Source organism: Morone saxatilis, unplaced genomic scaffold (assembly GCF_004916995.1).
Source record: "Morone saxatilis isolate NCDOM2014 unplaced genomic scaffold, NCSU_SB_2.0 Contig2, whole genome shotgun sequence".
Taxonomy (NCBI): Eukaryota; Metazoa; Chordata; class Actinopteri; family Moronidae; genus Morone; species Morone saxatilis.
The window spans coordinates 2,157,447-2,175,039 of NW_023339762.1; the positions used below are offsets into that span (position 1 = coordinate 2,157,447).

Sequence of the window (17,593 nt, forward strand, 5' to 3'; positions counted from 1 at the left end):
AACTTCAACATCAACAACATTTGCATTCAGAGATTCTGGAAGTTTTAATGAGGTAGAAGGAGGAAAAGGATTTTATTGTGGAAATTTTTTTTGTGGGATGTTTAATTTACATTTGTTAATTAAAACACTGACCTTTAAAGTAAAGACAATGCATAGAAGTTGTAGAATATCGACTGATTTACTGTGGGCTGTTTAATGTACTGATGAGTCCCTAAAACTTCCTGTTACCTAAACTGCCAACACCACCCACTATTAACTTGTAGTTACCTGAAAAGTTGAGAAATTATTCATTATATTTGCACTTTTCTTAGAATTGCTATCAGCTTTACTTCCTTTGCAGTGAAATTACTTAGTAAATTATTATTATTAATATATTTATTTGATAATTTCCCATCTGGATAAAGATTCTGACTCTGGATTATTTATTTCATGAGTGTGTGTTAAAAATAATACTTGCACACATTGGGAGTTAAAGCATAACCATGTCAACTTTAATATTAACCATGTACGGTTAAAGACAGAACACATAATAAAACAAAGAAGAGAAGCAGAAAACAGTGTACATATATAAAAAAAAGAATATTACAAAAAAAAAAAAATCCACCTAAAGTTATGTCTATCTTAACTTGGTGTTACTGGAAGTGTGAGTGGTTCACAAGCATTTCAAAGAAAAAAAATCAGTCTCTACTTTTAACTTGTAGGACCACAGAATTGCTCTTCTCTGGACTTAAAGAGAAAATATAGCATAACAGAGCGGTCCTGAGAAGGTGTACTCATTGGCATAGATGTATACAGTATATGTGTGTGAGTGTATAACTGTATGGAAATGTATTCATGGTTTCTTAAGACAAGTTGGACATAGCAGGTTCTGTTCTGAGTACAAGTTCTGTTGTTATTCCTGGCATAATATATTCTGAAAAAAGAAGAAAAAGAAAAAGAAAAAAAAACTCAAAAAAAAGGCCACTGAGCAGCCTCCAGTATGTACACAATATATGCATTTCCATCACAAAACAAATCCGTACAGGTAATATTTTTACGTGCTGAAGGTGTAAGGTTTGTCCCTTTAGCATTTTGCTTTAAATGCACCCTTATGAATGTGGGCAGTCTGAAAACTATACTGAAATAACAGATTAATCTAGGAGTCACTTAAGAAAACTACAAGGGGTTTAAGGAGTCGTTCTTCAACCGTACATATAGTATTATGAATATCATCATCATCATCATCATCATATGAAAATAAAACATGACAACTCTTGGAAAGGTATGCCGCTTTCTGACTCTAAACTGACTTAGACCTGGACATATTCTGTTTGAGAGAACAGCATTAATGTTTGGATGAAGTTAGAGACAAAGCTGTGGCTGAACTGGCAAACATCTCCGAACAGTTGTCTTTGTGGGGAGAAGGGAAGGGTTAAAGGAATATTTCTGCTTTTTAATGAATTGCCCCTTTGGTGGTTATACGCAAAAGGAAAATAGCACAAAAAGCTGGACATCGGGGTTTAGGTCTATGACAACATCACTTACATCACAATATAAAACATCTTTGTAACCACTGTAACCTGTAAAGTTGTACACACCAATGAGGCTTTTGCATATTGTCTTCTTTTTAAATAAGAAACACTGCAAGGACAATATTCTGGCTGCTGTTACACACAAGACTTTTAACTCCTGTCTGTCTGTCTGTCTGTCTGTCTGGTTCAGATCAGACAGTATCTATGACCTCAAACACAGCATCTAATAAAACACTCCTGCTCATACACACACACACCACACCTGCCACCATACTTTAAATCCTGTTCAAAGGCCCGGTCGCACCAACATAAAATGGCAACATTTATCCACGTAGAGTAAAATTTAAAGCCTGAATTTGTGCTGTTGACCAATACGAAGCTGCCTTGACACTGCTTTGAGGGAACAGAGTCAAATATAGAGGAAGCTATTGTAATACAGCTAATCAGCGTTGTTGCACCATCCAATCTTCTCTGTTTGAGTTTAAAATGCTCCACAAAAGATGGCAATAAGTTTGCTAATGGGAAGATACGTTATGTTAGTGACCTTATTCACAAGACACACTTGCTAACGGGAGTAACTTTTTATTGTATTCATTATGTGACCAAGCTTCTAGAACCAGATATAACCACGCATGCTTAACTTTGCTGTGCCACTTTCTGGTGTGACCAACTTCCCCCTGCTCAGCTGTCACATGATTCGGTTGCCTTCACTCACATACACTCTCCCTTCTCCGAACACACTCTCATTGAGGTCTTTATGACTGACGGTTTGAATGTGTACACTGGAGTTACATTTTTCAGAACAATAAAAGAAAAGCGTCAAGGAGAGGGATAGTACATCTATCTGCAGATCTATGGAATATGTAGAGAACATACAACTACTACATGTGTACAAATGGCTATGCATGGTCCCTGCCATGTGTTTAACTCCGTACTGTAGCTCAGAGGAACTCGGGCTTCTCCTCTTTGTCAGGAAATATAGGAAAATAGAATTTCACAAAAACATGCATTCCCAATGGAAAGAAAAGGTTTCACCAGATACTGTGAAACTGCAGAGAGATGAGCATGTGGGCTGTTGTGGGCATTTCCATATGTTTATGTGTGTGTGTGTAAATGTAACACAAAGGAAATGTTGTGAATGGGAATGTTGTATCTGTTTGTGTGTGTGTTTGTTCAGAGCGCCACAGGAAATTTTAACTGGGAAAATGCAATGCAAAACTGAAGGAACAGGTTGCGTCTCTCTTCAAAAGATTTTTCCTTTCTTCTTGTTCTTTTCCATCGTCCTGTGTGAGAAACAAGAAAGGTGAGCACATTACTTCACTGTCTTGTACAAATATATCTATTGGTTGTTACTACAATAATGTGTTACCATGTCAGACTGCCTTTTGGGGTACTTTTTAATAGCCTATAAAGTTTAGTATGTAAAATGTATAGTTTAGTGTTTAGTACTTCTTTTTAAAATAAAATAAAAAAATTTCAATTATCGGTTATCGATATTGGCCATGAGCAGGAGGTAATTATCGTTATCGTATTGGATGGAATCGTGCATCACTAATAGATTTTGCTGCTATTTATATTGGTAACCTTTAGAGGTCAGTGAAGGTAACAGATAATGTAATATATGTTGCAAACAGGCAAGAAAATATGCGGAAAATGAAATCACTATCCCATTTTAGAAAAATCAACAATATTTTTAAGGTACATTATGTGTATCAGTCAATCAATAGACTTGCTGTACTGCAGGCTTAACAAAGTAACCATTTTTGCCAAAATGCCGGTGTTACTGACTTGGAGGCGTCCAGTTTCTGCTGCTCGAGGATTCTCTGCTGAGCCTCCCAGTTGGCCTTCTCGTCCTCAAACACTCGTCTCTTCTCCTCCAGCTCTTTGTACTGCGCCTCCAAGTTCCTTTTCATCTGTTCGTGGCGTCGCTCCAGCTGAGGGTCAAAACATTAAAAGACTCACTCTCAAACCAAACAACAAGAAACTCATAAGAGCACCCATAATAAAGATTCAAACTCATTAAAACTAGAGGTGGAGTAATCGGGGATAGTTATGCAAGATAATCATCCGACAAGTTGTTTGTTCTGTGCAATGCCACATGGATAATAAGGTAGTAAAATAATGTTTGTCTCTTCTGGATTTGAATGTAACACTTTAAGTAGATTATTTGGCAAAATGATTGTCCTGTTTGGTTATCATGAGCCACCGTAGCTTGTATGTGTATCTGTACCTTGTAAGAGGACTTGCTTAATATCTGATCTGTTCATGTAGCGTTAAGATTTAACACTGAATAGTTAACATGAATGAAAGTTACTGGATACTGTCAGCTTCTGTATAGTGGTGTTTTCCACTATACCACTGGATTATAAAGCCTTTAAAGCTGCAGTAGGTCATTTTTATAAAAATACTTTTTGGTCATATTTGTTGAAACTTTCACTATATCCTGACAGTAGAACATGAGACAGATAATCTGAGAAACAATCAGTTTCCTCTGGCTCCTCCTAGTGCTCCTAATGGGATTTGCAAGAATCCACCAGGCCTGAATGAAAACAACCAAGCGTCTTTTTAGCTTTCTCAGCTCTGATTGGTTGTTTTTATACTTTTCATCTCTCTCACTCACACACCCTCAACCCACCTCAGCCTCGGAGTCCTTCAGTTTCTGCTTCTTCTCCTTCACCTTCATTTCAAAGACCTGTTCCATTTCTGCCTCCATCTTCTTCATTTTCATCACATGCTCCCTGCGCTCCTCCTCCATCTGTGCCAGAGGACTCCTGCTGACCAGAGATTAATTCTTTATATTCAAGACAGGTGCTTTATGAATAACTTTTACCTTCTTAAAAACATGCTCAAGGTTGCCAATAAATAAAGGCTGTGTGGCCCCTGTCATTAAACTAGTAGTAGTAGTAGTAGTAGTAGTAGTAGTAGTAGTAGTGTTAGTGGTTTCGTGGCTGAGGCGTACTTAGTGAGCTGTCCTTTGGTCTTGGAAGTGTCCACTCCATTACAGGTGACAGCAGCGAGTTTCTTACTGCGATAATTTTCGTAGTGGACATTGTTGGTGACATCCTTTAGATCCTGCATGTGGGTCCTATGGAAGGGGAGGGGAAGAACACAAAACAGGTATAGTAAGGCAGAAGGAGGATAGGGAAGAAAAAAGGATTGGAGAGAGAGAAGAGAAGAAAGTAACAGCTTATTTATAAAGGAACAAGCTAAAGATACAAATGCATATTACTATTACATATTATTATTAATTTGACTGTTGCTACACAAGCATCCTAGACATTATAATACATGAACTGTAAACTAATGCAGCCATTAGACAGAATCTGTCAGCCTCTAGTGGCCTCTCTGAGTGTGACAGGAATGACAGGTATGATGGGTTAAAAAACAAGCTACAGTCATCAGACTAAGATATAAATGTTCAGCAGGATGTCTAACCTGATGAGCATGTTGCGTAGCACGGTGAAGTCGCAGTGTTCCCCGTTCTCCACTGAAACACACAGGGAGAGAGAGGACAGCAGAGAGGGAGGGAGAGAGACACATGACATGTCAAAATTACTACACACAAACACTTCTCATAGTAGTAATCATAATAATGTTAATCTGGTCTCAAGGGGAACTAAAAATACACTGCAAGCTGTTTCTACAGATGTTTGCACATACAGAAAGAACTGCAAGGAATTCTGGGTAAATTTACAAGATTTACTAGGTAAATAACTGTCAACTGCTGCGGCCTATCTCTGTATGTGTTCACATTGAGAGGCAGTCCCTGCAGAAACATGTTATTGTGTTTTTGGTGAGTAAGATCAAGTGTTATTTACGTAATAAAACATATACAGTGTAGTACTAATACAGAAAATTAAAAAAAATGAATGTTAGTCTCTCTGGAGACCTCACGGTACAATGACAGATGTCACAGTGTGTAAAGTTCATTCATTCATCAGATATACAGGGAGAAGCACACGGAGAGAAAGGTATTGTCAGGTGTAGCCAGTGTTTCAAGTAAATGGAGGCGTTGTAGAATGACAGTTGAAGCACATCAACAGAAAACAAAAGGGCAGAGGGACATCAGGCCATGATCACATAGGACGGTTTTAATATGAGCACACGCTTTTATCGGACTGGGTTGGAGCTTGAGACAGCTGAGACATGGTGGTCCACCTTCAACAGCGAACGATGCTGCTGCAGACTGCTCTTGTGCAGTTTTAATGTTAGAATCACTTCTTTTGAATGATTAGACAAGTGTGCGAATGTTCTGTACGGTTTAACCGAGTGTGCAAGACACTGATGTAGTGTATGTGAAATCACCTACAGGTTTCTAAAGAGAATCTTCTAAGTGTGGATTTAAGAGATGGTGGTAATTTTCTGGAAAACCAGAAGTAATTCATTATTTCAGTAGTTGAAGATTATTATTATTAATTTTATGTATCAAAACCCAGAGAGACAGTTTGTGCTGACCACTTTTAAAATATTTCGAAAACTTAAAATGGCAAAAAGTGGGAATGACACGCAAATACAGTGTACCAGAGGACTGGAGTCACATCACTTGGACTCAAGTGGTTTGATGACTTGCAACTCGACTCTGAATTTAACACCAATGACTCGTGACTCGTAGACTTACACTAAACACACACACACACACAGACACACACATTGCCGTCATTGGGCAAGAATTCCTTTCAGACCAAACCTTTCATCATATTGTAATTTATGTGGTCTGAAAGAAAACTAGATTTCTTCCCTTCTTCTTGGCTCTGTTTTTCAGGCTTTAGATAGCCTGTAACAGAAAACTTCTCTGTAGAGGGAACAGCTCATTCTAAGGTGACGAAAACACAATAATTTGCTATATTCATGTAGTTATACACTAATGTAAACGTGAATATTATATTGCATTTCTGCCAATACACCCTACTAAATGTTACACACTGGGCCTTTAATAATACAATATGTAGCCCTGGTGCTTGCCATTTAACTGCACAGCAATGATAATGATACTCAGTGGAAGATCTGATCTCCTGCTCTGTTTTCATAGTGAAAGCCTCCTATCTGATCACAGCCTTTCTCTGTTGGACCCCACAGACGCCACACAGTTAGAACAAACAAGAGTTCTTGGTCAGACAACAGTGAACATAACTGGTCTCATTTTGACATGGTACAGTTAACATGATTGTGAGTTTTCATCTCAGCGACAAAGACATGGTTACACGGTCAGACGGGATTCTGGAAAAGGACTGCAGATAAACTGCTGCTGCGGATGTATGTGGTGGATTCTCCAGCCTCCTCTTCATCAAATACGCTGTTCCTTATTGGTTAGCCTCCACCCCACTGGCGGTCAATCATCATCAGGGGAGCAAATAAGGAGGACACCTTACCATTGATGAAACTTAAGCAGTTCCGCTGCCCCTTGGCCTCCAAAGCCAGCCATTGACCTCCTGTCTCTTCTAGAGGAGGGAGCTCTGACGGAGGGGAGGGGTACGTTTTTTCAGTTACTGTCTGCGCCCAGCAGGGGGCTAAATCTGGGTCTGGAGCAGCTGGGTTTTTTAAGGCTCAGACGTGGCCCGGTTTTGAGCCCAGAATCGGCACGTTTGGCCCAGATTCAGCCCAGATTTGGCCCGGATTAACACCATAACCTGCATGTGTCCAAGCTGACTGGCTAAAAGGGCGCAGGGCTTGTAGGGAGAGTGTAGTGGTTGGAGGGGTTGATATATGAGGATCTATGCATGACCAGCTGGGGGTGCAAGTCTCAATGAGGGAATAAGTGGAGGAGCTAAGTGGGGTCAAGGGTCATAGGAAAAAAAAAAAAGGTTGTAACTAATAGTAATCAGATCTTATTTGTTGATGAGTGGCAGAAAATACCTGATGCATACTTTAGGGTCCAAACCGTTTTACTTTCTTTATTTGTCAATAGTGGACTTGAAAATTGTCTCAGTCCATCAGGTGTTTTAAGCCTGAGTGCTTTATCTATTAGCAGTATGTGTTTAGGCCATGATGATGAACTGCATTGGTTTAATGAATCAAGAGCACACAACTGTTTATTTAAAACATGCATAAGTGTGTGTGTGTGTGTGTGTGTGCAGGATTTTTTGCAAACAACATTTCGATGTTTAAACTCTTACATTAAAATTTCAAGTATGCTAATGGGTGAGAATTCATGATACCAAGCAACATGTTACTTTAATGACTTAAATGAGCTGCTACATGCCCTTCTGGAAAACACTAACTCACCATTAACTGCTCATGAACCTATAAGCAATGCGTTAGGATGGTGGATCCCAGTCCTTGGTCCAGTGATAACAGCGAGGTCTGTACACCGTTCTCACCCTGCACCTACGCGATTAACTCTAAAGAGCTAAATAATGCAGTGCAGCAGGACAGCAATTAAACGGTATTGCTGTTAGGGATGGGAATCGAGAACTGGTTGCAAATGGTCAGATCCATCAGAATCGTATGCATCCGAGCTTATCAACCCCTTTTATTAATGCTGGCATGTTTTTTCTGATAGTTGCCCATAGCAACACAATGACGTCAAACTCGTGCATCTATGCTTCTGGGAACTAGCAACAAGGAGTTATGGTGAAGAGGAAGAAACAATCCAAAGCGTGGCATCATTTCACACCAGCAATATGCAGAAACATTTATACGCAATATGAGCTTAAATTCCAGGAATGTCATGTATTTGACACTACGCACGAGTGCCACTGCTTCCCAACGGAGCAGTACTTCTGTTAACAAGGGTAAATACCCTATGTTATAAAAACGGCACGCAGGCAGGCATATCAGGTTTTTTCTTTGACTAAGAAAACCTAGATAAAAACAAGTGCTGTACACATATTAAGAAAGTAAATCAAGAACCGGTTCCAAATTAAACAACAGTTAAACAGTGGAGCTATTGCATACCTTGCATGCCTTGCTTATCACATGCATGCCTTTTTTCTACACCGTGTTCAGACTCCGAGATAACAGTAGTGTAGTCTGACTTTTTTCACACAGAAAATGAACAAAGAATTAATAAGGGAATCAATAAAGAATTGAAACAATAAGCAAAATTCATAATGGCATTGGTATCAGTAAAAATCGTATCAATTCCCATCCCTAATTGCTGTATGCGATACCACTGGAGCAAAGAAGGGACCCACAGTATTAGAGTGATGTTTCTATTGCAGCTGTAGTTTCAGCACCAAACAGCCTCTAGTTATCTCCATGACTATTTACAGCATCAGACCTGGGACAAACAGTATGTGAAAGCCTGCTGAGAACACCAGACAGACAGGATCTGAAATATTTGAGATATGGCAAGTACACAAACCTCGTCAAATGCACCTTGCAGGATAGTTCCGATTTATTACAACCTTGGTCTTATTTTTGTAATTTTGATCATTCTTATCATAATATTACACTCTCCAAGTTAATTGCTGAGATCTGGGAACACAGTGATGGCACTAAAAAAGTCTGATACACGTGCAGTCAGTTTGGGTAACCAGGGGGTTGGAACGTCTGTTTGAACCAACACCACTTGCTGTCGTTGTGCACACGAGACCTGTACAAAGTGGTTTAGATATCTGAATAAATTGTTGACTGGTTTTTAATACCTGTCTGATTGTCTGACTGCTCATGTTTCTTGCCCCGCCAGACTACATTGTAGTGATGTCAGTCTGTTCCCAGATCTTAGTTATTACTGTGGTGAGTACGGCATGGTTTTAACTGAGAAATCATAGTCAAATCTTTTAAAATAAGACCTACGTTGAAATAACCTGGAATTATTCTTAAAAAACAGACTGCGTCAAATTAAGTGATAAAAACAACAACCGTAATGATCAGCCTAGTAGATCACTGGCCCTTGTGCCCTACGGTAACACCTAGCATACACAATGATGAAGAGCAGAGACTGTTATGCATAAGGAATTTCCTTATTCCCTTTTCTAGGGGTAGATCGGTGTGGATTTTTGTGTGCGATGTACTGCACGCTGTCTTAATGTGAAAAAAAAAACTTTCTGTAGAAATTTAAAGTCATAGTAGTAAAGTTTTGCTCCACAAATTGGGTTAAATATTTACATTAGAGCCCAACTGATATTGGATTTTTGAGGCTGACACTGATATCAATATTTGAGTTTATTTTTGGTTAGTGTCCTTTAAATTTGTGATTTCCTACAGGGTACTAAGTGAGAAATTTGACTTGACATGTCAGTGCTCTCTGTTGGACAAACTATGTAATGGCAACACTGTTTTAAAATAAATTTATCATGGTGACCTTCCATTATGGTGATAATCATGAATATCCTCATGTGGCTGGACTTGAAAAAGCTGTCTATCTTGCCAGCATACAGTCCATACTTTATTATATACAGTATTACGTTTATTTTTAGGATTATCATGATAATATTGTGCATTGTATTTATTTAAGTATGAATATTAGTTGCCTAAGAACATATCAATGACAAATCATTCAACTGATATTTTGGTACTTGCTCATGGTTTCTGTAAAATGAGCTGTGGAGAATCTAACTGCTCTAAAGATGTGTAGCATGTCCATATTGACAAAGGTTTAAACATTTATATTTGTGTAGGTAATCTAAGCAGTTTAGAACTCGCTGAAGTTTTATTACTTTCTTACTTTGGAGAAATATAGACTCATTCAGCATTGTGTATGATAAGTGTTAGCAAAGACCGCTGGGGCCAACTGTGAACACATTTTGGTGTCTATGTTCTTTATTGTTGTCAAATGTTTCCAAGATATGGAGTACTTCAGTACTAACTTAAGTTTGTATTCAGCCCAAGTCTGATCAGAGCATTGGTTTGACCATCAGCCTAATGATGAGACAGCACAGCAACAGAAAAGTGGAGGGAAAGGAGGGGTGGAGAGTTCGGGGGACACTCTGAAGGAAGAGGAGTAGAGGACAAAATGAGGCTGAAATAAAGTGAAAGATGGTTTGGTTTACCAAAAATGCCCTCTGTCAGTCATGGAAAAGAATAGACAAAGAAAAAAGAAAAAAAGAGAGAAAAGAAAGAATGAAAAAGTGAAAGACTGATAAACGGTCAACCACAGAGCAACAACGGTATATTACTTTATATAAAGATATATACAGTATATCATCTTTCAGAGGACTTTAAAACAAGTGAAAACCAACACACCAGTAAGAGCAACAACAGTTCATCGTGGCTAATGGTGAAAGCGTGGCAGTCTCTGATGTTGGTTGGGTCAGTTGGTGCTTGCTGCCATACTGAAAGAACATATCTCATAATACACTATGTCTATCCCCCTTTTCCAGAATCCCTATCAGGGTCAAGACCAACACTACCAAAAAGGACTGTGTGCATGTGAGTTTGTTTGTGTTGAGGGAAAGACAAGTGGGTGTACAGTATAAGGTAACAATGTAATAACTGCCAGATAACTTCATACTTGTCAAAATGTAACTAATATCTTTAGTAGGGGTGTAAGAAAATACAGAAAAATAACACATCGCAGTATTTTGTTTCTTGATATTGTATTGATTCTCAAAATATATTGATTTTTGTGTTTAAACCCCAACCTCTACATAGCAGTGCTGTAAACTGAGGGCTCGTATTACCAAGATACGACATGTTGCACTCATTTATTTCCCAATTGCAAAATTAAGGATAGAAAACCATCTAATTTAATGTGGAGATACTATCTAAGTAGCAGCACAATGTGAGAAAGTTAAAAAGTATATCAACTGTGCTCATTTAATTCCCACTGGAAACAGAAGAAAAGAGGTGTTTTTAACTCAACTCCACTTCATGCAAGAACTTCAAACAAGCTTGTTGTTGTGGTGAACAACTACCACCACTACCTGGACTGTTGCTACTGCAACAACAAGGCCATGATAACTCACTGACCTCTCAGCAGGCCCTTTCTGACTTTTCAAAGCAGGAAAAGCACAGGTGTAATTAATAACATTAATGATGGCTGCATTCCATTTAGGTGAGCCAGTTGCTCACTCTTAGGTCTTTTCCACCAAAAGGGAAATTATTTGAAGTACTTCACCGAAAAATAAACTGGTTTGGAACCTGAAAAGTTGGTTCCCAGCTGGAACCAAAAACTATCCGGTTTTCCTTGGGAACCAAAGTGGTAGCGTGTAACATTCTACAGGTCATTGTGCATTGTGCAATGCCCTCTGTTGACGACACATCCGATTACAATGGTTCCACTCAAAACTGGTGGAAACGCAGGCTGGTGGCTAGATAGCACCAATGGTTCTAAGAATCTTCAATGGAACCGGTTCAAGAACCAGAGATAAATTGGTGGAAAAACTTCCCTGACATGGCTTACTGGGACATTTAATGGAATGGAGTCATCATTAAAGTTATTAGTCACACCTGTGACTTTCCTGTTGTGACAAGTCAAAATGTCTGCCGTAAAAACTGCCTATTATTATTGTTACATGGGGCCAAGCCAGAGGCACTGTGTGAAATAGTAAAGCCTGGTCCCTGTCCCTCTGGGACCCATTTTGAATGTATTTTTTTAAAATCAGATGGAATTAAATCCATTAACATTTATTTTCCCCCACAAATCAAGATCTTGAAGGTAGCAGAGCTAAAGAAGGCAAATGTGGAGGCATCTTGATTAAATGTGTTTTGAACAAAGATTAACAGTATTTGAAGAGGGGGAGTGTGGAGCTAACTATTTGTCAAAATGAATGAAACTGTACCACTCTACTCTAAGTCTAGTATAGTCTGGATTTTGGTGGACACACAAATGAGCCCTAGCTGACACTCATGCTGAAAGTTGGCTTGGTGCTACCGTGAGTTTTGTGAGATGTGGCTGTCAACTTTTGTTTGACTATAAAGTCCAACAATAATAAAATGACAATCTATTTTAAGACTTATCTAATGTGTTAACTAATGTATTACAATCATGTTGTGCAATGTTTTACTTTGAAAAGGTTGCATTTGTTCAACAACTAAATTCCATTTTGACAAGTAATTGTGTTACCTGGTAGTTAATCCATTCAGTGGATACAGGGGGTCATTGTGGAAAACATGCACTATGTCCCACACTCTCAGGAATATCATGCTTCATTCATCATGATAGAGATAATACTGCAACTGCTGGACATTCTCAAACACATCAACCTTCAAACGCCAACATGCGTCAGTCTTTCAGTCACATCTGTCATCTGTTCGAAGGTGCAATTACATACTGTGTATCAAATGTTTTTATTGAAAACTGACAAAAAAAAGAAGCTTAATCGCCACCCCTCTTGAACTCTGTGCACACTTCTAGTTCATTTTCTTGGCCCTGGTAGTTTGGCCACAAAATGGAAGCCGTGTCCTTCCTTTCTGACAGTGGACCTGAGTGAACCTACCTTCTGCCACGCCCCATGGGTACTGGCGACCTCTGACCTTCTTGCCATTCACCTCGATTACCACGTTGCTGCCAACCACTGCCAGTGGCATCTTCTCCTGGAGAGACAAAAAAGTTTCTTTTACTGAGAATGAACTGCTGCGTCCATACCTGACGTTAGATTCATTTGGGTTAATTGCATGAAGATTTGGGTTGGGATATTGGATATGTTTATTAGTATTTCTACATTTAAACTTCTGTCTTGTCTAAGTGCAAAGACATGATATGATACACTGTTTGAGTAGAGAAATTTGTCTTGGACCCAAATGCTGTGCACATATAGCTGCCTCCATGTAGTTCCTATGGTGAGTGAAATATCTCAGACTCAGATTTACATATTTTTAAGGCCCAGTCACAAGAAGGAATTGGCACAGCAAAATTTATCCACGTGGCCTTGCCACTTATAGGTATGTTTTCATTATTGTATAATCACCTGAAACATTAGAATGACATGTTTTTATCTACAGAGGGAGCGGGTCACAATGTTGAACCACTATGTTTCTACAGTAGCCTGGAACAGACAAACCAAACCCTGGCTCCAAATAAGGTTGTCCGTGAAATGCATTTTAAAAATAAGTTCACACAGTTTATTTCAAAGACGTTATACTCCTAACTCCTATATAGGAAGGTAAAAGAAAAAAAACTTGATGAGGAGTTGGCTAATAACCTACAATAACTTTCTCTAATTTGGACCTTTACCCCAAAGGTAGAACTGTAAACTTTGGTTAAATGGCAAAAAAGATTTACGCAATTTAACCAATTTTACTGATTACTAAGTATACTGCCACCCCCTTTCCACCAACCTGAACCTAGTGCTAGCTCTGGGCTGGTGCTAGTGCCGGTTCAACCTGAGAACCTCCTTGTCATGCTGAAACCAGTTTTCCTGGCCAAGAACCGGTTCTTTGGCTGTTGAAACGCAAAGAACTGACTCGAAATTAGGCACCAGCTCTGGTGCCAGCCCTCAAACTGCCTTGGTGGAAAAGGGGGAAGATCTCGCAGTTTTAAACGCTGCTGTCACTGGGCCTTTATTCATGTGCGGAGTCACTAGTGGCTGACATCAACATGATATGGGGGGCAATACCATGTGTAGCACCATGCTCAGCTCTTGTCAGAGGCAGCTGTTACTGGGGCTTGTCTATAAAGCTGGTGATCAGTTATGCAATTAGGCTGGCAGGGGTGGGGGAATGGGACCGAGGCAGCTGCAGGGGTTGGATAGTAACCAAAGGACGGACTGACCTGTGGCTGCCTGTGACTCTATTTATCTGTCTGCCTGCTGAGATCAATCAGAAGTGCTGTAATCAAGTTTCTAAAAAGATGCCGTGGTACATTACCTTGATCTTTCGGATGAGCTTGTGGTCCCCGTCGTCCTCTGTGTCTGGGAATTCGTAAATTTTGATTTTGTGCTCCTGTATCTCTTTCATTATCTGACAAAGGGAGAAATTAATCAGAATGAAGGCAACACTGCACACACTGTAGGCCTCAAGGTTGACCAGAATGCAGAAAATCCCTGCATCCAGCTGCTGCTTGCCACCAGCCGGGGACAATGGTTAGTCTGTGGCTCTTTCTAGTCTTTTTGCTAAGCTAGGCTAATTGCCCCCTAGCTTTAGTCCCATACCAAATGCACAGACAGTGGTATCAATCTTCTCATCCAAGTCTTTGAATAAAAAAAAATCTGAAATGACTACACCTGCTTTACATGTATATGCCTGTATTGAGTAAAATAAAATACACAAATGGTACAAATTGTTTCATCTATTCTCCTTAGTTGGATTGTAACAGCAGCACTGCCAATCCCACACAAATACCTGTTTTTTGAAAAGCTGGCACTCCTCCGGGGTCAGAGTGTCAGCTTTTGCAATGAGAGGGATGACGTTGACTTTGTCATGGAGTCTCTTCATGAACTCGATGTCCAGCGGCTTCAGACTGAAGGATAGACAGAAAGAACAACAAATCAACAGAAGTCGCCAATAACTATCATGCACATGTTTTTGAATCGGTAATTTAACCTTGGTTCATAAATATGAATGCATTTGTTTGTGTTAGCAACGGGCTGACAGCAACCCTGTCTGCCTGAGCTGGGTTGGTTTCCGCCCTACTCATTCCTGAACAGGATAAGCCCCTAATAGGAAATTGATGAATGAAAACCTAAAATGGGCTTGTGGTTGATAATAACGTCAGCCCTTGTCAGGCAGGGTGACACATGCTGTGAGTCAACAATCAATTTACAAAAATTAATCGAAAGGAAATGCCACAGAGGGCTTCCTTAGTGCCCGGCTTTTCAGCGTAAATGCAGTTCAGAGGGTCACCAGCAGAGGGCCAACCAGAACCATACTTTACATGTAGCCCACAGTGTGACTGACTTTTTGTCTTATGTGTTCTTCCTCTGTGGTAACAACTGATGGTTTTGTCTTGCAGGGCTGATGAGGGGTTGTCTTTGTAATACTCCCATAGGCTCTCCATCTCTGTCAGAATAAACAAGCGGGACTCGTATTCAGTCGTGTGGCCAGAAACAGAGAGCTCTGATCCAGGACGAGGTTGGTGGGCTGCCTGCTCGTGTGGGCAGTAAAGTGCTTCGAATAAAAGCAGCCATTTACCATTTACATGACTGAATACTTGTATCCAGTTGTGCCTATAAAAATGCAATTATTTTTATTCATGTACATTCGAATGATGCATGCTAATGTGCCGACATGGTTCTGTAACATGTCTGTGTGTGCGCTTGTGTGTAATGAGTTTGAGTAAAGGGACTGTTGAGGTCTCTGGAATGCAGAAATACAAAGAGGGTAACAAAACAGCTGTTGAGTGGTTCACTAGTTCACAGAGGGACACGGGGAGAGCGTGTATGAAGTATTGGGTAAGAACTGGGTCAGGCGGGTCCTGGAGTGAATGCGGTCCGGATAAAACAGGAGTCAGAGTGTCTGGTCTAAGCAGAAGGAGGACTTGAGGACTGTAAGAGATATTGATTGGCAAGCCACTCGTTTGATCTCAAAATGTTATTCCTCTCAGCGTTACAGTAAATCATAAATCGTCTCCACACACAGAGTGATTTATCAGAGTAGCAGCACTCACTGCTGCCTGGACTTTCTTCCTTCCTTCTCCCTTTGGTTTCTTGGGGTATAAAACATCACAGACAGGCTAAGCTTGGAAACATGAGCATGCAGTTCTAATGGAGGATTTATAGGATTTGAAATTTTACAGCCACATGTGACTTTTGGAAGCAGCAGCATGCAAACTGCAGTTCTGCAGCTGTTGCAGAAGATCTGAAGGTCAACAGTCTGCTCAGAAACTATATTTGGGCAAATTCCTGGAGAGTGACGGGAAAAGCACAAATTATCCGATATATTTACGCAGAGAGGAGAACAATTGCTGCGCCATTTACTGACTTGTCAGTGCCTCAATAATAGCTTGAATTTATACCAGCAATCCTGGAATACAAGAGAGGGTGACACCACAGCCATTTATTGGGAGTTATATAGAGTAGTGTAGTATAATGACTTTCAAACTCTGTTGTGCTCTTACTGAACTTACTGCACTGTGTAAAGCTGGGCAGGAACAGTCCGACTTTATGAACTGGGCAGTATGGTCTGTTTGTTTTGCATCATGGTTCAGTTTTAGGTTCCTTTCAGACAGGCACTTCCTCATGTAAATGTGATGGAAACTTTATGTTGGTCTCATGTCAAGCTCATGAATCACTTTTATGTAAAAGTCACAACAGCAGTTTGACGAGGCCTTGGTCACTGGTTCTCAAGCTATGGTACGTGTATTACTGGTGGTAGGCGAGCTGCCTCTAGTGATAAAATGAATGGTTCAAAAACTCTGCAATGATGGCTCCAAACAGGAACTAGTGCAGATTAGGAGTACCCCAGTGAACTGGATTCCACTACAGTTAAAAATAAATAATCTTCTTATCAGGAATAAGCGTGCCTCCTGTGTGAAGTGTCCGCAGCCGAAGAGGGTCTGCCTACGCTACTGGATTTTAACCTCGGTCATAATGGTGGTACTTGCTCAATAGGTGATACTGGGAGGGCCGTTGATTCCGACGTGATTCCAAGTGAATCCACCACACCAACACACACCAACCACAACACACACATCACAACACACACACACACACACACACACACACAACACACACACAACACACTACTCGATACACTCTCTCTCTCTATGAGAACACTGAAGATGAGAGAAGACAGAGTGTTCTCTGTCCTGAGATTGGGAAAGGCCTGCCTCTGTGAGCTGCTCGAGCCTCCACGTCGTGATTGCCCCTCAGTGAGTGGGAGACTGAGCTCTAGCGTTGAGCATGAGTCATGAACTGGTTATATAACCTTTGTGGGTCACAAACACTGGCTGCCGTGTGCGCGCACACACACACGCTTTTGATTTAGCTTCAGCTTGTATAGGAGACGGGGGATAGGAAGCTAAATGGATCACTTTAAACACTGCAATTGATTGCACTGACTGGCAGTACATGAGAATGTTAGTTGGCTGTTGGCTAATCACACCTTTGAATACAAATAGACTCACAAAGGAAGCATCTTGACCAGAACAAAACCATCCTCCCACTTGCCAACTGCTGCCTTTAAAATGCTGGCATCAGAATATCTCAGTTCACCTGCTTTAAATGATGATACTGCGGAAATTACAGCCGGGAAAGAGACTTGCAAGCTAAAGCTGCTAAAGTCAATATTGTATTTTAATATGATTATTTTTAATGTGAAAG

At 40.2% G+C, this 17,593-nt stretch overlaps 1 protein-coding gene across 3 annotated transcripts in view; it reads right to left on the reverse strand.

Annotated features, from left to right (window-relative positions):
* Positions 1 to 469: 469 nt before the first annotated feature.
* Positions 470 to 17,593, reverse strand: part of LOC118330922 (septin-7-like) — a 42,339-nt gene continuing 25,215 nt past the window's right edge. For 2 of the 3 annotated variants that reach the window (XM_035665654.1, XM_035665657.1), the window contains 8 exons: positions 14,676 to 14,793; positions 14,202 to 14,294; positions 12,833 to 12,929; positions 4,947 to 4,998; positions 4,471 to 4,596; positions 4,147 to 4,285; positions 3,300 to 3,445; positions 470 to 2,794 (listed from right to left, as the gene is read on the reverse strand). In XM_035665654.1, the coding sequence (XP_035521547.1) occupies positions 2,755 to 2,794; positions 3,300 to 3,445; positions 4,147 to 4,285; positions 4,471 to 4,596; positions 4,947 to 4,998; positions 12,833 to 12,929; positions 14,202 to 14,294; positions 14,676 to 14,793 (811 nt within the window). In that variant the 3' untranslated portion in view covers positions 470 to 2,754. The remainder of the gene's footprint in view (positions 2,795 to 3,299; positions 3,446 to 4,146; positions 4,286 to 4,470; positions 4,597 to 4,946; positions 4,999 to 12,832; positions 12,930 to 14,201; positions 14,295 to 14,675; positions 14,794 to 17,593) is intronic. The other variant, XM_035665655.1, reaches the window with a different exon arrangement.